Source organism: Scomber japonicus, chromosome 18 (genome assembly GCF_027409825.1).
Source record: "Scomber japonicus isolate fScoJap1 chromosome 18, fScoJap1.pri, whole genome shotgun sequence".
NCBI classification, from domain to species: domain Eukaryota; kingdom Metazoa; phylum Chordata; class Actinopteri; order Scombriformes; family Scombridae; genus Scomber; species Scomber japonicus.
Genome location: NC_070595.1, coordinates 230,907 through 254,759, shown reverse-complemented (window position 1 = coordinate 254,759; position 23,853 = coordinate 230,907). Strand labels below are relative to the sequence as shown.

General features: G+C 39.1%; 1 protein-coding gene across 1 annotated transcript; it reads left to right on the top strand.

Annotated features, from left to right (window-relative positions):
• Window positions 1–487: 487 nt before the first annotated feature.
• On the top strand, window positions 488–21,885 carry ppl (periplakin). Its single transcript, XM_053337682.1, has 22 exons — window positions 488–607; window positions 5,811–5,910; window positions 6,954–7,108; window positions 7,375–7,495; window positions 7,624–7,749; window positions 8,078–8,119; window positions 9,467–9,628; window positions 9,729–9,836; window positions 10,521–10,616; window positions 10,723–10,845; window positions 10,973–11,119; window positions 14,089–14,240; window positions 14,328–14,431; window positions 15,323–15,480; window positions 15,555–15,733; window positions 15,886–16,024; window positions 17,661–17,854; window positions 17,978–18,128; window positions 18,216–18,299; window positions 18,406–18,522; window positions 18,773–18,865; window positions 18,980–21,885. Exons 1-22 carry the CDS (start codon window positions 558–560, stop codon window positions 21,650–21,652), a joined length of 5,274 nt encoding a protein of 1,757 aa, XP_053193657.1. The 5' UTR covers window positions 488–557; the 3' UTR covers window positions 21,653–21,885.
• Window positions 21,886–23,853: the final 1,968 nt, after the last annotated feature.

The window sequence follows — 23,853 nt, the reverse complement described above, 5'->3', positions numbered from 1 at the left end:
TTACTCTGAGCTGAGAACTATTTCTTCTAAACACATTAATAGGTTGTCACAGCATGTTTCACATTGTTTATCATTTGCTTCGTTTGTTTGTTTGTTTTTTTCTTCTGTTTTATTTATTTTTTGTAATTTAATTAGTTATTATTTATCATTCATTCATCATTTTTCTTTTTCAGGATATTAAATGTTGCATTGTAATTATACTGTGGTTTAATATTCTTGGCAGGGGTAATGTGTGTGTTAGGTTATGAATACCTGGGAGGCCAGCTGAAGGGCGGGGCTTGTGTTTACGGGCTGACAGGCACGCAGGTGTCTGTGAGAAAAGTCATCTAGAGAAGGAATATTCCAGGTGATGGTTTCAGTGCTTTGGTACAGTGTGTGTGTATGAGGGAGGTTCTGACAGTGAGGAGGGTGTGTGTGTGTGGACATATGTGACACACCTCACAGACAACACTAAGCAGCAGACCGAGCACAGACACACACAGACACACACAGCTGAGCTTCACCTGTCCTGCTGGGATTGTTTCTCGTCGGAAGCCGCTGACAGGTGAACTGTCACCATGTTTAAGAAAAAGAGCAAGTCCAGCGTCATAACGCAACCGAAACCAACGTAAGTAGGCAATTTTATTTTACAACTTTTCTAGCTGCACTTTTCTGTGTTTTCTCCTCTGTTCTGTACAGTACTGGGACCACTGTGTGCCAAACTTCATGTAAAAAAAACTCCTAAAAGTCACCATCACGCGATGAAGTCATAGAAACTTTTCTAACTTAACTTCAAATTAAAAGAGTTTCTCTTCATTTTGTCAGTAAGTTTATCCGTAAAGCAGCAGCTGGTCTTTCATTGGTTTTCTACATCATTCTGCCACGATACTACACCGTGTTAGACAAACAAACTATATGAGAAGTGTAACAATAAATCAGATTTCAATGTAATAAATTGATGCTAGATGGATTACACTCTTGCCGAATTCAATAACAGATATTATTCATTCACAAAACACCTCAAGTCTTGTAGAATTCATTGTAGTTTTGCGTACAGATAAAATCTTGTTAAATGTAGCTCTTTTTTAGTGGACTATGGTGTATGTGCTGCACATGTAGCAGGAGAACTTGATCCATACAAAGTGTTATAAGTTGCTATAGGTTTGCCAAGTAAACATGTCTTTGATTGATTCTTTAATCCACTTCATGAACTGATAGTTAATGCAATGTGAATAAAATGAGATGTGTGCTGGACAAAACACAGCAGATTGCATAATGTGTGCTTTAACTCAGTCAGGGTGTGGTTGATAGGCTGTGTAGTAAAGTTGTAGTAACTGGTTTGATAAGTATTCAGCTGTCCTCCTTCTTAAGACAATGTAGAAGGAATTGCTTGCAGCCTCTCCCTCAATATTTCTGCACCAAGCCCAGTTTCATATCACATTTAGCCTTTTCACTGGGTTTGTGTAGGTGTAGGTGAACTCAGTCACTCCCACCTACCTGGCTTAAGTACAATTATCAAATAATGATCTACAGAGCCTGTTTATTTATTTTTTTAACTACAGCTGATAGGAAGGAGGAATGGTTTTACAGACAGCAGAGAGCATAATGCTGCCTATCACTCAGCACATATTAGGGGGTCAGGGGCCTCAACAATTACCCCCTTGGGTGAAGCGTACCTAAAGATCAACTAATTCGTTTTTTTAGATAGCTATCCTCTGGTGTAAGGTGCGCTCCTCCCACTGTCACGCCTGCTATCATGAGAAACAGGAATGTTCTGTCTTCCTCCTCAGTGTTTGTACAGTGCTGTGCATTGACTTCAGATTACCTGAATGTCACTTAGTGCAAGAAAACAAAACAAAACCATTGATTTACCTGCATTTTAACAGCTTGTATTGTATTTCTACTCATGAGGTGACAATGAGGATAGTTAAAATAATGATAGTCACTAACGTATAATCATTACTAAATCAATCCAGTGCCCTGATCACCACCAACAGACAGCAATGGAATCCTAATAATGCAGCTCTACTCGTCCCATTCGCTTTTTGTTCCTCTACTCGTTCATATTTTTTGTTTCTGAGGGTAAAACTTCCGATCTCAGGTAGCTAAAGCCTCGCAGCTGAGGATTAGTGCCTTCTTTGCATACAAATAATAATAATAATGTGAAGTGCTAGTGTGAAAGCATAAGAGAGGAGACAGTGTATGTTTTTTGGGAGTATTTCTCTTCTTATCTAGACTTGAAGCATATGGATGGAGAGGCACACACAGAACAGGGGCTCAGGGTTTTTTTTCGCTGCGCCCCTCACTGATAGCAGCCGCCCACTGTGACTCAGACCTGGGGTGTTCTGCTTCTAATTTGACCCTCTCCCCTGTGGAAACATCTGAGTTGTGTTTCTCTAATGCTGTACTGCCAGTTCAGTCTCAGAGCCAACACAACCACACTCAATAAGATTGAATTAGTGACACTGAGCCTCCCAGGAAACTATTAACAACATGTTTTGGAGCACAGGAGACATAGAACTAGAGCAGGTAGAGTTATCATAGCATTGTTTTCAGCTGCTAGAATGATTCATAATAAGCAATCTAGCCTGCTTGACCATGTATCTGTTTCTAGTTATGTAATAGGTTATTATCATTAAACACAGTCAGTGGGACTGTAACACACCCAAAACAACAAGGCAGGGTTACTTCTCATCTGTTCTGAATTTTAGAAGAAAAAACATCTGTGACTCTGCACATGTTTTATACAAGCCAATCATTTTAAATGCAATGCAAGAAAACAGTATTGGCAACTGTGTTTATGCCATGCATTTAACAAGCAGCTGATGTTCCTTCTGTCCTCATGCAGTCACTCTTCACGTATCAATCTGAATAAGTGAGAATTAGGAGACGTGCGGTTTGTAAAGGAGTGGTGTGTTTGCTTATGTAAAGAACTGTTGGTTTGAAGGTTTTTAGGTAAGAAAAAAAGAAGTGTACGTGTGTGTTTGCCATCGTGACTGAAACCCAACTCGAGGTGTTTGTTCTGCCGAGCTGTCGAACATTACAGAGCGAGCCAGTCCAGACATGTTCTGCTCTGACATTGTGTCATATTAGAACCTGCAGTCACTGTGAAATGAAAGTCAGTGTCCAGTGTGCATCCAGCTGAGGTTGTGTAATGTGTGCACAAATGGTGAATGGGGGCGAGCGTGCGTGTGTGTGTGTGTGTGTGTGTGTGTGTGTGTGTGTGTGAGGAGATGGATGGTGGATTTAAACTGACAGACATGGCCATGGTGTGTCAAACGCACACACACACACACACACACACACACACACACACACACATACACATTCATGTCATGCTAAAATACTGTTGGGCAATCTGTAGTATAACTGATGATATAAAATTCCTTAAATAATTCATTGAAAAAAAGAAAAAAAAACCTGTCATATGTAAATATACTATCCTTTGCATTCATGCACCACAACAGCCATCTGCATGAAGCTTATTGTAAGTTATTAATAATTAAATGTGTGTAGACTAATACTTCTATCTATATTTTAGCTTTAGGTAGATGAACATAAACACACAGCTGCAGTCTATTCCTTATCACAAATGTTTATTTATCATCATCATCATTAACCATTACCTATTTTTTTAACTCTTCAATATCAATAATACCTATTACTGATATATTGGTATCGACATATATGTTGTCTTAATTCAACTTTTTTCTTAATTCAAGTTTAATATATGCATACATTTCTGAGTGTTTAATTATTTATAGGAATGTATAATTATTAAATTCCCAGTGAAGTTTACTGTTTCAGTGCACTGGTGTCATGTTTGATAACCACATTGTAAAAAAATGTGCCTTTTATGTATATATATAATCTATATATATAAGATTATCGGTCAGTATATTGATATCAGAATTTTTTTTTAATTCCCTAATATCAGTATTGGCATCAGCTCCAAAAATGTCAACACACAGTACATAACACAATGATTTGCAGTTGCAATTATAGTGTTACTATTACAATGTTTATCCTCAAAAAAAGACTTTAAAAGATTTATATAAAATTATAATTAAATGGTTATATAATTATAATTATATTAAATCATTAAAACAAATCTGCTGATTAGTCAAATAAATATGGATAACAGTATTATAAATGACAGCATTGGGGTTTGGCCTGTAATATAAATGATAAAGGGGCTAATGTGGGTGGGAAAGTAAAATGAGAAACATTCCTCTCTCTTATTGTGAAATAGAGCCTAGAATCACAGTTTTGAGGTTGACATTAATATATTAATATCTGATGATGCTAATATATGTATTGCTCTATGCTTTTTAACATTTCACAGTGTAAAAATGAACTCAAGTCAAACATATAGTGATGATGAGGATCCATCATAGTATAGCTCCCAGTTCTCTGTGTTAACATTACACACTCCATACACTATGAGGGATTTGAGTGCTTGTACATGTACTTTGGCACACATTACAGTGATAGCTGTCACAGTAATAGGACAAGGGCAAGGTGTGTCTGCTGCCTGATAGGAGGCATAAACCTGCCAGGCCAGTTTACTTTATAATGCTGCTGTCTGGTCAGTGTCCTCCTTAAATACCAATAAGTTGTTCATTTCACCTTAAAAAAGCACACAGTGTACCATGACAATCAAATACATGTGCTATAGTGTGACAGGCGTGATGTAATGTTATGTCATGTCATCATGAGTTACACTATCATTTTCATCCTAGATGATGGAATTCTGGCACAGTGTGTGTGTGTGTGTGTGTGTGTGTGTGTGTGTGTGTGTGTACAATTCTCAGGAAAAGCTGTGAGTCATCTGTAAGGATCCCAGAGAGTGTTGAAAAGAAGGAGCCACATTATGATTCATTAGATCATTAAGGGCTATAAAACAAACTTCTGTACAGATATGCACAGTACATATCACACAGTTCACTCTCATTTGCTTTGAATTATTTGGAACTAGAAGTATGGTCTTTTTTTTTTACTGAACAGACATTATATACAGTAGAATATGTAGATATTATAGCTCAATACAGTCATTTAGCTTCACTGGCAGTATGTAGTAAAGGTTACAGTGACTGTACAGTGTGTAGGTCAGCTATGGTCTGTCCATCTATCATCTCAGCTACTACTATAGATTGAAATCAGCTGTAAATATTCAATGTCCTTAGAAGATGATTCCTAAAAGACATTTCAGTAGTTTAGTTTAGTCTATCTCCATTAGAAATAGTGACAAGACAAAAGGGAAAAATAATAATAGTGAAAATAAATAAATAAATAAATAAAAAGCAGTTTCTGACTGTAAAGGTGTAGGTTTAAGCATTTGCTTATAACACATTGGAAAAGCTCAGACTAGACAATGTTTAGCACTTTATTATCATATTATCATATATATTCTTGTGATTAACTCAAGATACAATTTTAATACATTGAATACATTTCAAAGTCACACAAAACTGTGCTCAACTTTATTTACACCAACTATAATATCTACTAATAATAATAATGATAATAAACTTTATTTATAGAGCACCAAGTTACAAAATGCTTCACAAGGTAGCAAAATACACAAATCATAAAAGAACTGCATTATAAAAGAGAACAAATACAAACAATTAGAATAGTAAAAAACATTTAAATGTATAAAAAAGGCTGGAATAGTCCTAATGAAACATCTTTATTAATGTTTATCATGGTTTTAAATGCAGTGATTGTGACAGACAGTATTCCTGCACATGTGATGTCTGTCATTCATGAAGATAGCAAACAGTGACAGCTTGTGGTTATAACTGACAGTATATCTCTGTGTTTTTCAGCGCTCCCTCTTCAGAACTGAGCGCTCTGATTGAGAAGCTGCAGAAGAATGCAGATAAAGTGGAGAAGAACATCTATGATGTGGAGCAGAACATCAACAAGGTATGAGCTGCTGGAAATACTGAGAGTCTACAAACTAATACTCACATCATTTACTTGTTACAATCAAATGAAAACTGATTAAATACTGCAGCTAAAGGTTATTTTCATTATCCATTAATCTGCTGATTATTTACAATGATTAATTAATGAATCATTTAGTCAATAAATGCCTGTTTTAATTTCCCACAGCTCAGAAAGATGAATTTAAATGACGTCAAACACATTCAGTTTCCTGACATATATGACGAAGAAAATCAGCAAGTCTTTACATTTGAGAAGCTGAAGCTTCATTTTTTGATCATTTATGCTTGAAAAATAACAATTATTCAAATATCAAAACAGAAACAGCTGCAGATGAATTTTCTGTCGATCAAATAATCTTAAAACTTATTGTTGCAGTTCTAAAATACTTTACATCTGGGCTTTAGCCTAGATTTGAGATAATAGAATGACTAAGAGGTGCATGAGAACCTCCACTCTGTTCCTCCTGTGCTGTAGTCCTCATCAAAAACAGCTTCAACTCTGATCTAAACTATAAATCCATGTCTTCAATATTTCATAAGCAGAATCTTAAATGCACTTCAACAATTACCATGGAGGAGCTTCTGAAGTTTTTCAAATATAATTCTTGGACTAACATATTATAAATAATAGTCCTGGATTCTACACTTCACTACCCATAATGCAACTCAACAGCATCTTCCCAGACTGTAATAACTCTGTACAAGTTATTACAGGTGTCAATGTGTCAAAGTAGTCTCCTACTAAACACTCATCACCATTCACAACAAATAAAATAAAATAAAAAAATTGAAATATTGTCAAAAAATCCACCATGAAATAATCAGTGCTCCTCACTTCCCTGTGCACATTTTGACATATTGATCATAATATTTTGTATAGTAGCTACAGTGTGTATTCTGCACCTGTACTTCGATTTCAGATAGTAGCCAGCATTGTGTACCTGACTGCCTTTGTTACATTGACTGTGTGTGTGTGTGTGTGTGTGTGTGTGTGTGTGTGTGTGTGTGTGTTTGCTGCAGGATGTGAGTAAGATCAATGAGGGGAAGCAGCCGCTGTACCAGGATGACACCAACAAGAGAATCCTGAACTCTCTGGAGCTGCTCACCGGTCTGGATGAGGACGCAGTCAACGCCAAGCGCCTCCAACACCCGCAGGCTGAGATGATAGCGCAGGAGTGAGTAATGCTACATTATAACATGTGACCATTAACCAAATACCTGCAATATTCCCACGTAGTCCTCCATGTTAACGGGTTTCTTCATAGATTCAGTATAATGTACATGAACTAATCCATCAGTTTCTGTCACCAATTATCTTTAATCACTTTTTCTTTTTCCATTCTGTGTGTGTGTGTGTGTGTGTGTGTGTGTGTGTGTGTGTGTGTGTGTGTGTGTGTGTGTGTGTGTGTGTGTGTGTGTGTGTTTGTGTGTGTGTTTTCAGCATGAGGCAGCTGCGTGAGAGAGTGATGAAGCTGAAAGAGGACCATGACCGTATCTACCACCTGACCCGCAGTGAAGGGATGCCCAGCATCAACTGGGGAAACATGATGGATGAGAAACTGGTAGGAAGCTTCTCCATCCTCTCACCTGATAGAAATATAAACAGGAAATGATCTAAACTCTGCTGCTCTTGCTCAGGTTTATTAGTCCAAAACAGTCAACATGTGTCTTGATTTGTCTCGTTGCCCAGGACAACCTGAACAACAAGGGCTTCGGTCAGGACCTGCCCACTGTAGAGAATGAGGTGGAGGAGCACAATATCTTCCACAGCGAGGTGGAGGCACTGGCTCCTCACATCTCCACCAGCAATGACAAGGTACAAACACAAAGATGAATTCATAGTAACTGTGATGATTCGTTTATCCTTCCTGTCGTCCTCTCGGGTCAAATTGACCCCGTCTGTTTTGCCTCTTTCCTCCCTTTCTTCCTTCCGTCTGTCCTTCCTCCCTTCCTTCTTTCCTCTGTCCTTCTTTCCTTCCTTCCTCCCTTTCTATTTTCCTTTCTCCCTCCCTCCCTCCTTCTTTCCTTCCTTTCCTTCCTCCCTTCCTTCTTTCCTCTGTCCTTCTTTCCTTCCTTCCTCCCTTCCTCTTTTTACCCTGACCCATATGTCTTGTCCTCACTCTTCCTGTTTTCTTCTTCTTCAGGACTATGTCAGTAGCCTCCAGATGAAGTACAACAAACTGCTGGTAATAGAGCCACACACACACACACACACACACACACACACACACACACACACACACACACACACTATCTCACCATGCCTACAGCTGTGTACTCTGTGTGTTTATAGACTACATATCTATGTATCATTCTAATCAGCTTAACCTGTGACTGTAGGCTGCTCATGTTCTTGTTCCTGTGCTCATCACCAGGCTGCTTCCAACCCTGTGGCTAGTCTCTCTGTCTTCTGTATTATACAAACACTGAACCTGCAAGTTTACCTTGTAATGAATACACAGCCAAAGTATCTTCACCTGTTCTTTCATTAAGAATCTCATGTTTAGAGCCAAACCAACAATGAACTGATCTACTGAAGTATTGTGTGTATTAAAGCCTGCTATATTTCATTCCTCTGTGCTGTAGAGCTTTATTGTTGTCCAAAATCTGATAAAAGAACACATCAATGAGTCACACTGTTGCACTTGGTGATATGTTCCTTCATCACCATGAGCACACAGATTGTAGTTTATTTAGATTCAATCCCACACACACCGCCCTGCTGACAGAAAGACTCACTAGAACACCAAACACTAGAGCACTGATCTGCTGGAGGAAAGATAATGCACTATTTCCTTCTAGCTGAGTAATGGTCGCTTAACCCTCCTGTTGTCTTCAAGTCAAGGAAGGAAGGGAGGAAGAAGGAAGGAAGGGAGGATGGAAGGGAGGAAGGAAGGAAGAAGGAAGGAAAGGAGGAATGAAGGAAGGAAGGAAGGAAGGAAGAAAGAAAGGGGATGGAGGAAGGAAAGAAGGAAGGGAGGAAAGTAAAGGAAGGAAGGAAAGAAGGAAGGAAGGAAAGAGGGAAGGGAGGAAAGGAAAGGAAAGAAGGAAGGAAGGAAGGACTGAGGAAAGAAGGAAGGAGGGAGGGAGAAATGAAAAGAGGGAGGGAAGGAAGGATGGAAGGACAGAGGAAAGCAGGAAGGGAGGAAGGAAGGAAGGAAGGAAGAAAGAAAGGGGATGGAGGAAGGAAAGAAGGAAGGGAGGAAAGAGAGAGGAAGGAAAGAAAGAGAGTAGGAAGGAAGGGAGTAAAGAAGGAACAGTCAAAACAGACGACAGGAAGGTTAAAAAACTACAGCGACCAGCTGCTTTAGTAAATGATGTGAATTTACAGATTTATGTCTTCAGTAAGAACCAATTTGCTTGGTTGTTGTTTTTAATCTGTTCTTGACAGTAAGAAAAAATATACAATAGTATCAGACTCAACCTTTAAGTCAAAAATGAAAATGTTCAAATGTTTCTATAAAAACAGCAGTACTGTCTTACTGGATTAATCATTATTGAGCTTTTTTTTTGTATTTCTTTCCTTTGGCTAGGCCGCCTCGACTAATCGTCAGCATAACCTGCTAAGCCTGCGTGACTACATGCAGCGCTGCACCAATGAGCTGTACTGGATGGACCAGCAGGCCGATGAGAGGGTCAACTACGACTGGAGTGACTCTAACCTGGACTACCCGGCCCGTCAGAGGCAGTATGAGGTAAGCTGAGGGAGGGACACATGGATGAAATGTGCATCACTTACCAATAAATAATGATATCATCACCAGTTTACTAAGCACGGCTGTTTTGCCCCAACAGAACTTCATCAGTAAATGTCTGGAGTCCAAAGAGGCCACTGTCACCAAGCTCAATGATGACGGAGATAAGCTGATTACTGCTCAGCATCCAGGGAAGAATGTGATAGAGGTACAGGCTCACCCTTCTTCTCTATTCAAATACATGTATAATGTTTAACTTAATCCTGCCTTCTCAACTATATTTTAACAACTGGCCATAATAATTTGTATTTACAGAGTCTAAACTGAAAATAACTATACAAGCAATTTTATGAAACAAGACTAGACAGAATATGAATAGACTCCAACACACAGTGCAATTATTTATTTATTATTACATACAAGGATCTATCCTGGGTCCTTGTCTTTTTCCCCTATGCTTGCATTATTTTGGACAATCATAAAGTCAACTCAAGAGCTTTATTTTCAGTATGCAAGCACAATAAAATTACTATTGCGTCAACCTCAAATGGTGCATTTGCATTGAAGACTTTACACATATTAACTGCACACATGTTAAAAGAATAAATAACACAAAAGTGATACAGAGAGTTCAGAAACTAAGCAATACAAGTACAAAATAAAAGTAATATTATGCAACAAAGTGACGTGTAACATATTAGTCTAAAATATAATTTATGAAAAATCATTCTCTTTCACCGCTATGCTGATGACAGCATTATTTACTGCTAACATTATTTTTTAACTTCCTCTGCAAAATAGTACAGAACTTGTGTTTTTTATAAATGTGCTTTATAACTAAAGGGACTTAATGACTTCATTAAATCCCCATAAACAATTTGTTCTGTGTCAGGCTCACATGGAGGCAGTGCACGCTGACTGGAAGGAGTACCTGAACCTGCTCATCTGTGAGGAAAACCACCTGAAACACATGGATGAGTACAACAAGGTGAGACACACAGCATAGATTAACACTCACAGGAGGTTACACTGGATATTCAAACACACATTTAAAAATATAACGTGTCTGTGTGTGTATCTGTGTATGTGTCTAGTACCACAAGGAGGCACGTGACACTCAGGAGCTGCTGAAGAGGCTGGATACAGAGGTCAACCAGAAATACAACCCAGAGTTTAAAGATGTGTACCAGATGGAGGGTCTGATAGGAGAGCTGGATGTGAGCATTTCTTTAACACTGACACATCTCAAGTGATAGAACCATTCACTCCCTCTGCAACTCTGAAAAATATGCTTCCTCCTGTGTGTGTGTGTGTGTGTGTGTGTGTGTGTGTGTGTGTGTGTAGGACCAGTCCAAGGCCGTGGACCACTTCGATGAGCGGGTCAAGTCTCTTCAGAAGCGCAGCCTGCAGGTTTTGCCACTGAAGTATCGCAGGGAGACCCCCCAGAAGCTGCTGCCCATTGAAGCTCTGTGCGAGTTTGACACAGATGATGTACGTACTGTGTTTCTGAAAGCTAATATATATTTCTGGATTGTAGTTGACCTGGTACCCAGCCAGCATGTCCATGTGGGTCCCATAAGGGTTACATTTGGGCTGCAATATGGGTCCCACGTGGGTTTTTGCACAGTTTCCGTAGTGGCCCTACCTGTGTTTGTCCATATCGGCTTCAAGTGGGTTCTGACTGGGTTTCAGATGGGGCCCTGGGTGAGTTATGCATGTTGGGTCCATGTTTCCATGTTTATGAAACAATATAGGATCTATACAATTTTCCCTGTTTATGCCCATGCCTGCTTAGCCCACATACGGCCCCTTATGGGTTAGGGTTAGGTTTAGCCCATATGGGCTTCACATATGGGGCCCATGTTACTGAAACCATGTGGGACCCACAACACTTGCTCAGTTCAAGCCCATGCTCACTCATTTCCCATGCAGCCCACATTTAACCCATGTGTGTGTGTGTGTGTGTGTGTGTGTGGGAGGGGGGGGGGGGTTTGTTGCTAATGAAAAGAGCTTAAAATGGTCAATTCTGATTTTAATTACCAGTTATTTAAATAATCTTCAATGTGCTTCAGTGGCACTAGTCAAAAATGTATTTTCATGTATGTTACCCTAAATCAAAAGGGTTAAATAGGTAAGTTAATGATACATTTTACAGACTTGACTAAAATACGTCCAATCCAATGAATACAGTTATTACACTCAATAAAAATAATAAATTATAAAGAATATTAGGCCAGGGTCACCTCAACAACATCAACTCATACTCATTCTGTTTTTTGACAGATATATTAATGACTCGGATTGGTGAAAATTGCACGGTTTTACCCTTTACTTTGTGTGTATATAGAATATTTTGAACTTTTGTTTTTTGTTGTGTATAGTACATTATTATTTAATGATATGACAAGAAGCAAAGGACGTCTGTTTTACTGGATCAGATATTACTTTGATCAATAACTTGACTCAGCGTTCACTCCAAACTGAGCTTTTAGCAGATGTTCTACTCATGTCTTCACAGTTCTTCTTCATCCATCCTAACCTCTTGCTTTTTACAATCTCCCTTCTGTCTCCATTCACTTTCTATTCTACTCTTTTCTGTCCTTCTTGTCTGGCTTTGTCTATTTGGTTGCTCTGATTGTCTTGTCCATTCTTGTAAATGTCCCCTTTGGAAACTGTGTCCTAACATTTTAATTTCATAATCATTTCATAATCTAATCTTTTTTTGTGCTTCAGTGACCTCGTTTCCACTCAGTTCATCTGATCTTTATTCTATGTTATTGTTTCCTCTGTAAGACTGTTGGAGCTCTAATCCCACTACGTTCTCTGTTATCACAGTGCATGACTAAGCACTCTCTCTTTACTTTTCCATTCCAAAATACTAGGACTGTAACTTAATGGCTTTGTGGTGTAATATATTCAAATCCCTTCCGAAGAAAAGCTAGACTGAGACTCAGTATCTTATTTAAACCCCCAGGGATCAGAACACAGGAGATTTGAGGAAGTTTGTGCTTTGACTAAAGAGCCTACAGAGCTCTTCAGCTTATAGTAGCAGAGGAGTGAGGTCTTCATGTGGAAGTTGTTTGGTCTCACTGATAACAGCTTTCCATTGTTGTGTGTTATAATGTGCATAAGCAGTGTTACAGGCATCCATACAGTAAGGTTTGATTTGTCTGTCTGTACTCTTTACCCCATGCCCTCAGCTTGTGACTCAGTGACTCATCATAAAAACATAAAGAAGAGCAGAGAAGAAACTACTTCAGTAGGAATTATACAATGTCAAGTGTGTGAAGTATCATCTTTTAATTCTGGCTCTAGATGAAAGTACATGACTGTATAGAGTCTGCAGTGGAATGATTATAAATTCATATTCCAAGTTCCATTATCAGGTTTTTGTTTAAACTGAAAAAATAAAAACAAACCAAAAAAAAAGCCCTAACCCTAACCCATTTCAATGGTGCATTGCATATGTAGATCAATAAATGAAAAACACATTTAAATCAGGAGTTAATTGTTCTGTTTCTTCTTGAATTGTATGGAATGGAACTGAATGGCGCAATAATTAAAAAAAAAAGGTTGAAATCCAACACATAATGGCTGGCAGGCACAAATGTTATGATAATTAAATGTTTGCATAATTTAATTCATTTATTAATTCAATTAATTAAGTTATAAGTTCCTTTAAAAATATATAGACACATACAGTTGACTCTGGTTCAAATCCCGGCCAGAGGACGTTTATTTATTTATTTATTTATACACACACATATATACATAGAGAGAGATTTAATTCAACAATGTAAAAGTGTAATTATTCTGATGGCACAGTCCAGACTCTATACTAGTGTTAATCTATTTTCTGAAGCTATTTCCAATGTGTAGTGGATATCTCTCTAAAATAAATACAAATACTGTTTTCATACTTCAAAAGTGTATCAATTATACACAGACCTACTATCAGAAATCCTTAAGGCTCTAATATTATTAATAGATTTGATCAATTGTAAAAACCATATTACATTATTTTGAGTCAAAAATAAATTATTAACAGAAAGTTTTGAAACTGAATTCTAAAAAAATATAAAGAATCATTTTATCTCATATCATTTATGCAATAATGTGTAGTACACTTAAAACATTTTAAAAAACGTACATTTGAGTGTTGTTGTTACATTTGTTTTCTGATCAAATAAGATCTGCTTTTTGGATTGCAGAAATCTTTATGTTGTGATACTGTGGCGTATTTTGATTGTGTTATTATGGATAACTTTCTTTCAGTTATTTCCATAATTAATTGCAGAGTGAAAAAAGAGAAGTTCTAATATATCAGATTTCCTTGATGCTGACACAGTACAGTGGTGGGAGGGAGCAGAAGTCTAATGTTTGGATAGAAGCTGTCTCATATTAAACTATATTGGTGATCCAGCAGCAGATGACAGATTGTGATTGTTGGATGTGTGCAGGGGGCGATATTGCGTGGAGAGAGGTACACTCTGCTCCGGAACAATGGCACCAAGTGGGACGTGAAGGACGCAGCTGGACATAAAATCACTGCCCCGGCCGTCTGTTTCATGATACCTCCCACTGACCCAGAGGCAGTGGCAATCTCTGACAAGTGAGTGTGTAGTTTTGTCCCACACAAACATATGTGTACATTTTCTCCAGTGTAGCTCTGACGGTTTTTCACATTGTGTGCTCACAGCTTGGCCAGCCAGCAGAAAGCTCTTAAGCAGAAGATGGCAAGCAGCAAGTCAACTCTGGTGAAACGCTATGATGAGCTGAAGAAGACCACTGGTACTGGAACAGGTACAGACCCACATCTGTTCTGCTTTGTTGCACTTTTTAGGAAGCTTGTCTTCACGCTGCAAGCTGCTTGTTTAATTTTTGTGCTAATGTGACTGTTCAGTTTTATTTTATTAAACCTAATTTTGTATATTTTCATTATTATTACTGAGCAAGGAAGGAAGGAAGAAGGAAGGATGGAAGGGAGAAAGGAAGGATGGGAGGAAGGAAAGGAGGGAGGGAGGAAGGAAGAAGGAAAGAAGGAGGGAAGGAAGGGAGGGAAGGAAAGAAGGAGGGAAGGAAGGGAGGAAAGGAAAGAAGGCAGGAAGGAAGGTAGGAGGGAGGGAGGGAGGGAGGGAGGAAGGAAGGAAAGAAGGACAGAGGAAAGAAGGAAGGGAGGAAGGTAGGGGGGGAGAAAGAGAGAAGGAGGGAGGGAGGAAGGAAGGGAGGGAGGAAAGAGAGAGGAAGGAAAGAAAGAGAGAAGGAGGGAGGAAGGACAGGTGGAAGGAAGGAAGGAAGGGAGGAAAGAAGGAACTGTCAAAAGGACGACAGGAAGGTTAATAAAAAAAAGAAATCCACAAGTGTGACAGATTACATCATCAACTGGCTGGATCACCAACCAAGCAAAGTAAAATAAAATACGTTGCTTGTTTTTTGTATCAAAATTGCAGAGAAAGATGTCAAAGTAGCATCTACCTTATATTCAACATGCTGTCATTCAGTGTAGATTTTCAATTGATTGATTTTCTTTGACAGTTACATTTTGTATTCATATTCAATTTGTTGTTATTCAGTCATTGCAGTGAGTTTCACAGTGATGAAGAAAACCAGTTTAACAGCCTACTAAAGCTATCACTCTGATCTTCAAGACAGTAAAAGCTCATCATGTTGCGTGTTGATTGTGTGTGACCTCAGACACACAGGAGCAGCAGTGCCGCCAGCTGATGGCTGGTCTGGATAAAGTCATCAGTGACCTGGACAAACAGGAGAAAGCCATTCATGCTCGAGTGCGCCCGCCGCTGGAGCAGAACAGGCCACTGCAGGACAGCGCTGACCGGCTGCAGGACATGAGGGTAGGAACTTCATGTCACTCTGAGAGGGTATTTTTACATTTTACAATGACCTAACCCAGATGCCCCCCCCCCAGGACATTGCCGCTGCTGTCAATAAAATCGAACCAGAGAAGACGTCTAAAGTGCAAGAAGCAAAGAGCTTCTTGGTGTCAAACCCGACCCGTGTCAGTGCTCCTCAGCTTCACAGCAAGGTGGATGAAGCCGACAAGAAGTACACCAAAGTGGAGCAGCTTCTTCAGGTTTCTCAGGAGAAGTATGTGACTTCATATGTATCTCAGTATCTCACATACTATGACAGTAGTGATTGTTGTTCTGTTGCTGCAAAGTCTTTGAATCAGGTTTAAATGGGTTCAATTCAAGAGTCAAATTTCTACTTACCTAACCTTTTAAAATGAACTGTTTTAGACTGAAGGATTCCAACCAGCTGGAGACCTCACTTCAAAATGGAAAGAATTTACTGTCCACTTATGAGAACAAGCTGGCCAGAGAGGAGGTTGCTCCAGCTGACATCTCCTCACTGGAGAAGACACAACGGGAGCTTGCAGTAAGATGGCTCTTCAATTCTTTGACACACATTAGGATAATATCCCACTCTGACATAAATAAAGGCATTATGGTAAATGGAACAGTAAAGATACACTGTGCAGCACACAAGGATGCTCATGTACATGCAACCTAGTACACACACCTGCAAATGGTTACATATTATTCCACTGGTGGTTGTAAAATACCAAGAAAACTTGCAGCGCAGAGACAAATATTCCATAAAACCAACTTTGCAAATGTTTTATGTAGAAGAAAAAGCCTTTGCTGTTAAGAAAACACACAATGTATATACACAATACAAGAGAACTTGACAGAGTACTTTTTAACATCTGAAAATGCAAGAGTTACATATCAGAAATACAAAATATTACATTTTCAACTGTTAAATTAATACTCCTTAATTATTAAGATAGCAAAAGTAACATTCAGATAATATAATGTACAACCAGACTGGCATTTCAGTAAATACATGAGGGTGTGCATTATTTTCAGGTAACTACATGGCTCTCAAGTAGCAGTGTTATGCATTAATCATCAAACTGGGTGGCTACTAGTGTCAGCTGCTGGACCACTACTGCTTCTGCTTACTGAAGCAGTAATATTTACTCCAAAGGTTTACCGAGACAGTGCCAGTAATGTTTCTACTTAAAGATTGTATTGTCCCAGAATATGAGTAAATAATATTTAAAAATGTAGGAGCAAGCGGGCAAAAGCAGGTAATTGCTCAGGTCCTGAAACCTCAAGTGGTGCCAAAAGCCCACTCAGTCAATTAGTCAGTTGCACATCATTTACAGGAGTGTAGAAACTGTATTAGTACTTAATCAAATTGCCATCTATTTATTGACACAAAGAAAATATGGGTCTAGAGGACAGGTGAATAGTCGGTGGTCAAAAACTGTTTTTGCCTTAGGACGCCCAAACAAGTTAACATGGGCATGTCCCTTACATGTTGGTCAATGACGTTTTATTGTGTCCATGTGATCAAATTTAAAGGGGTTAAAATTAGAAAATAATCATATGAATAACTTGTACATATTCTTTTTTTGTGGACACAGCATCACATTTCTGCTTTTAATCCATTTCGAGAGAATATATTAGAGGATTATGGCAAAAATGTCTAAGTCCAAATAATTAAACTTGCTTAAAAATGCTAAAGTCTCAATAAAACACCATATCAACTAGTTTGGCATGATCTTACATTATAACTTTTATATTAAATAAAGCTAATGGAATACTATTGTTCTAAATATTACATTTAATCTGGAGAATCATGTCAATGATGAACGATGATGAATGAACCATTTCAATTTCATTTTTAAATGAAGTAATTATTAGTATAAGCCCACTTAAATACACTGTAGGTGATAAAATATTGAATATTTATCATTCTTTTGTGTGTGGTTACACCATTTGATTTTTTTCATAAACATTCAGTCCTACCAAAAAAATGGTGCGAATGTAATTTCAAATGACATAAAACCAACAAAAATACTAATGCCAACCCTTATTTGTCATGGACCCATATGCAAGTAAAAGCATATTGTATATCACCAAATTTACACTATAAAATTAGTGGAATTAAGAACATAATCCTACTTTATATACTTAGTTCTTCTCCCTTGTTGTCCTGGCAGGATATTGCATCAGACCTGAGATCCAAGAGGTCAGTGATCACAGACACGGAGCAAAACCTGCGCTCAGCCAAGAACAGCTGTGACAACATGGCTACCAAATTCCAAGAGCACTGTCCGGACATTGAGAGGCAGGAAGCTGATGTCCAGAAGCTGAACAAGCGGTTCAACAACCTCAATAGGCAGATCGACACCAGGTAAGACGGTCAGGACTAGGAGGGAGAGTAACTAAGATCTGGGGAAGAAATACTGAATGTACATAAAACCACATGGCCCCACAGATAAGGTCCACATAATGATCACTTTACTGTGTGTTGCAGGTCTCAAAGCTTGCAGAGAGCCAAGATGTCATACAACAATTACCGCAATGATTATGATAACCTGAACAACTGGCTGTCTCGTGTCCCAAACTACGAGCCCCGTGAAACTGATGACGTAAGACAAGTGGAGACCAAGCTGAAGAATCAGAAGGTGAGATTGACGCACAACAGGAGCGTATTGTCAATGGTGCTGTAGAGAGAGGCTTAAATCTCATAAATACTTCTCTGTTGTCCACAGAACTTGTTGTCTGATATTGCAAGAAAGGAGTCTGACCTGAACAATGTCTCCAAAAATGCCCAGCTTTACCAACAAGCTATCAAAGTAAGACATTCAGTGTTGATTTTGACCACCACAACTCCAGCCTTCATTTGCTCAAATACGAAAAAGACAAAGGTTTGGTTCTTGGCTGACTGACTCTTGTTTATAGGACTACGAGACTGAAACTGAGAAGTTCAGATCTATCCTTGACCTTGAGGATGGACTTGTACCTCAGACATACAAGAGGAGCAGACTGGAATCACCTGCACTGACAGTCAAGGCAGAGGTAAAGCACAACACCCAAGCATTTGTGATGCATATTGTTTGAAAGTAGCCACAAAGACATTCAATCTGTCCCTAACTTCTTCGTCCATAACCCCTCGCCCTGCCAGTACTTGTAACTAAAACATAATGCTTGCAAAACTATTGTCAGCATAGATTAGTCATTGCAGCAACTAACACATCCCAAAAGGGGCTGATGTAACTTAAGGATTTACAAAATGCTAACCCTTGACATGTTTTTAAAATTTTTACAGGAAGCTGCTATCGAGACGAAGTTTACCGAGGTGAATGCCGTGAACAAGCAAAAGCTGCAGAATCTGGAGTTCACCCAAGGCCTTCTCAACCAGGTAAAATATTGGCACATAATGATAATAACATGACACATAACAGTAGAAATAATAACAATAATAATGACATTAATAATAATAATAATAATAATAATAATGATTTTTCCTCTATAGCAACCTGAAATCCCTATGATTCAGACTACAAATGTTAAGTCTGTCAACGCTGCTCCCCCGGGTGAAGAGCCTTGGAGAATCAAGAAACAGCTGGAAGATGAGGTTCAGAGGAGGGAGCAGCTAGAGAAAGAAATTGAGACTATCCAAACGGACATCTACGTCCTTGAAGGACAGAAACCCCAAGATACAATTGTCAAGAAGGAGCTGATCAAAAAGGTCCCTGATCCTCAGCTGGATGAGGAAGTCCACAAGGTCCAGCAGAAACTCTCAGAGGAGCGCCGCACTACCCATGCCTTGGAGAATGATCTTGAGGTACTAAAGTTGAAACTACGTGGCCTTGAGACAGAGGTTAAAGAAGGAGCACAGCAATATACAGTGAAGGAGGTTTTGCGTATTGAAAGGGACCGTGGTCAGGAGGAGGAGGTGCGCAAGCTTCGAGAGGACCTGGAAGAGCTAAAAAGGCAGAGGTTGATGAAAGAAAACGAGGTGATAAAAATACAAAAGCAGGTGACAGTCCTGGCTGAGGAGAAGAGCAAGGAGCAGGAGGTTATCACTGAAGAAGAGGTGATCAAAGTCCAGAATGACCCCCAACTTCAAACAGAGTACAGAGTGCTCCTTGACAGGAAGCAGAAGGAAATGGATGGCAGGAAGCAGCTGGAGGATGAACTGCAGTTCCTTCAAGAAAAGCTCCGAAGACTGGAAAAGGAGAAAGCAATGGCAGAGGAGAAAATTTCCATCAGGGAAGTGCTGAAAGTAGAGAAAGATGTTACCTTTGAAAGGGAGGTAGAAAACCTCAGGAGGCAGTATGAAGATGAGAAGTCTAAACGAAGATCATCACAGCGAGAAAAGGCTGACCTCCAGAGGAAAATTACCAGCCTAGAAGAGGAGAAATCCAAGGTTATTGTTAAGGAGAAGGTGCGGGAGATTGTCCGCCCTGACCCCAAGGCTGAGAATGAGGTGGCCAATTTGCGGCTTGAACTTGTAGAGCACCAGAGGCGCTGTAAAGATGCAGAACTCCAGCTTAAGTCCATGCAGGATGAGCTGACCATGCTGAGGAACAGAGGACCTCAAATAGAAGTCAAAGAGATCATCCAAGAAGTCATCAAGTACAAGACAGATCCACAGACTGAAAGAGAGCTGGAGAGACTCCGCAATGAAATCGTAGATAAAACTCACCAGACTGAGAAATCTGAGATGGAAATCCGCCAACTTCGTGATGACATTCAAAGATGGAAAGACACCAAACCCCAAGTGCAGACCAAAGAGGTGCTCAATGAAGTGCTGCAGTACAGAGAAGATCCCAAGACTAAGGAGGAGATTGAAACTCTCAAAAGAAAACTGGCTGATGAACAGAAGAAACGCCTTGACCTGGAAGGAGATCGATCAGCCCTCGAGGAGAAGATCAGACTGAGGAAGTTGGATCTGTCTCAGGTTCGTGAGAAGGTTGTCCAGCAAGAAGTAATCAAAATGGAAGAGGATGCTTTACTCAAATCAGAGTGTAACACCTTCTTGCAAAATATCAGCCATGAGCAGACACAAAAAGACAACCTGAAAACAGAGCTTCTACAACTGCAGAGACAGAAGGCTGATCTGGATCTGCAGCTGGAGGAACTGGAGCGTGAACGTAGGGCAAGACGTGATGCTGAGCTGGAGATCCAAAGACTCCGGGTCAGACTTAATGAGCTAGAGATCCGGGACAAGGAGACCCGTGAGAAGGTGACGGTTAAACAGAAGGTAGTCCTGCAACAGGATCCCCAACAGGAGAAGGAGCACTCCATCCTTAAACTCCAGTTGGATGAAGAGAAGCACAAACGCACCCTGTTAGAGAAAGAGCTGAATGCCCTTCTCCAGAAGCAGGTCACACTGGAGAAGATGGATGTGAAGGAAAGAGTTGTTCGCACAGAGAAAGTCCAAGTTGAGAGGGACCCAGAGGCAGAGCGTGAGATTGAGGACCTAAGGAGAACTCTGGAAGAGGAGAAAAATAAAAGGCGAGAACTTGACCTGGACTTGTCCAACCTCACTTCAAGGCTTTCTGATATGGAGTTCTCTAAAACGAAGTCATCTAAGGAACTGGACTACATCCGTGATGAAAGTAATCGTATCCAGCAAGAAAACCAAAGGCTGCAGAATGAGATCCGCAAGCTTCGGTCCGAGATTGAGATCACCAGCAAAGAGACTCGCCTTATCACTGAGTCCGCACCAAGAGACGATGGAAAGAACTTGGAGTTGAGACTTGACTCACTACAGAGGGAACTAACTGAGCTAAAAAGCATAACCACCCAGAAGGATGAGGAGATTGAGAAGCTTCAAAAGAACCTGAATGCAGTGAGAATGAAGAGGGAACAGAGAGAGAGTCATCTCCGTAGGTCTATCGTTGTCATTGATCCAGATACAGGCAAAGAGATGCGACCAGAGGAAGCCTACAAGCTGGGGCTGATCGACTGGAAGATGTTCGTTAACCTGCAGAGCCAGGAGTGTGACTGGGAAGAGATCTCAGTCAAGGGCCCAAAGGGAGAATCCTCGGTTCTTCACGACCGGAAATCAGGGAAAAAGTTCTCCATTGATGATGCATTGCGTCTCGGGCACATCACAAATCGCCAGCTTCAGCAGTACATAAACAAAGAAATCACCATCCAGGAGTTTGGTGTAATGGTGTCAGGCAAAAACAAGTAAATGCAACCATACTACACAAGTGCATTTTTGGTTTGATTCTACAATGTTCCATCTCTGTTGTTTCAAAATGTCTTTGCTTTTTACTGTACTTCCATTCTGACTTTGATAATGTGGTGACCTAGCATTGTTTTTGTACTAAATCCATGATTCCTAAATGCGCTATGTATTTATTTGCTTCTGCATATTCCATTTTATGGTACTGGCACAAATATATGGATTGATATGACTATCGTTACAGCTACTTTAATACAGCATTTAATGTTGAACTACACTGGGTGCAAGGGTAAAGAAGACTGATTTGATATTGCCATTGGAATTCAAAGGGTACTACATGTTTCATTTTATTTGTGGGCTTTGTAAAGGTCATCTAACATGTGCTCTGCAATCCTAAATAAAAGACAATCAAACTGAAATATTTGAATGTTTTTTGTGTGTGATGTGTTATTTTTATGAAACAGGTTCTTCTCTAACAGTCTATAATTGTTTGTAGTTTGACCTAAGTATTGCTATGAAACCCACTGCTTAAATGCAAACAAAATATCAGAATCTGGTCATAAAATATAGAGAGACTGATATGTTGACATCACTGCTTTTGGACCAGCCATGTAATCTTCCTATGAAGATTCACTGTATATTTTATTCACAGTACATTTTTTTTATCTTTATCATAAGGAACTATGTAGAAAAAAATCACAAACATTTATTGGTGAAGCCACTAAATAGTTTTCACTTTGCCAAGTTATTATGCCATGGAGGATGAAATCTAAAGATAACTTAAGGCAAGGCAAGGCAAGGCAGTTTTATTTATATAGCGCATTTCATACACAATGGCAACTCAATGTGCTTTACATAAAACAGAAAAACATGTAATTTGAGAAACTTAAAACATACAATTAACCCCCCCAACCCCCCATAATAAAAACAAAGTACAGAAAAATAGAAAGACATAAATAAAAATGATTGCAGCATAAAATAATAAATTAGCTTTAAAATCATTAAAAGGACATAGAGTGCAAATGAAAGATTAAAATGTAAAGTGCTTTAAAAGAGCTCAATCATAAGCACAGGAGAAGAGAAATGTGTTTAACCTGGATTTAAAAGTGTAGTTAAGTAAGTAATACTTAAGTTATCTTTAGATTTCATTCATACAGTTGGTGTAGTGCTTAGCACTGTCGCCTCACAGCAAGAGGGTTTTGGGTTTTAACCTGGGGCTGAGGCTCTTCTATGTGGAGTTTACATGTTCTCCTCGTGCCTGCACGAGTTCTCCACAGGTACTCTTGCTTCCTCCCACAGACCAAAAACACACAGTTTAGGTTTGGTCATTCTGAAATGCCCGTAGGTGTGAATGTTTGTTTGTCTACTATATGTTAGAACTGTGATGGATTGACAACCTGTGCAGGGTGTACCCCACCTCTCACCCAAAGTTAGCTGGGATTGGTATGGAAAATGAATGAATAAAGTATACAGTAGCAACACCATAGTTTAAAAATACTCTGGTACAAGTAAAGGTTTTGCATTAAAAATACATATTATAATAAATGTGTGCTATAAATGTTAATGGTGTCATTATTATTATTATTATTATTATTATTATGTCATCATTACATATTAATTACAATCTCTGTCAGATACATGGAATGTAATAAAAAAGTACAGTATTTCCCTCCAGAATGTGTATCAGGAGTATCAAGAGAATAAAGTAGAATATATGGAAAAAATTAAAGATCCCTTCCCTGTTAGAATTCTTAAAATAGCATCTACTCCTTCTTCCTCATTAAAAACTCCAGAATCAATATTGTTCATTTGAAAAGTTGAACTGCTGGACACAAGATGTCTCCTGTTTCACTGAAAAGTCAATTCTCACATTCATCCGTTACACTTTTGGTACACTGGACCAGGATTGTCCAGAGTTGCCCAAACTACATGTGATGTCACAACTCAAGCTCTTGACTATTAAATCAGATTTGAAATGAGCTAAAAGAAACTTTCCACCTACAGCCGAAGAATGTAAAAACATCCTTCTACTGTCAACTTTGTACATACATCATTCTGCACAGATAAGCTCAAATATCAAAGTTAAGTAACAAGAAGAAAAATATGTTTTTTTGAGTGGCGGGGAACTAATGTATATAATGCTTAATGCTAACTTACTTTCCTACACTGTCATAATGTGAAATATTATAAAGGCTTGCCATTCTACT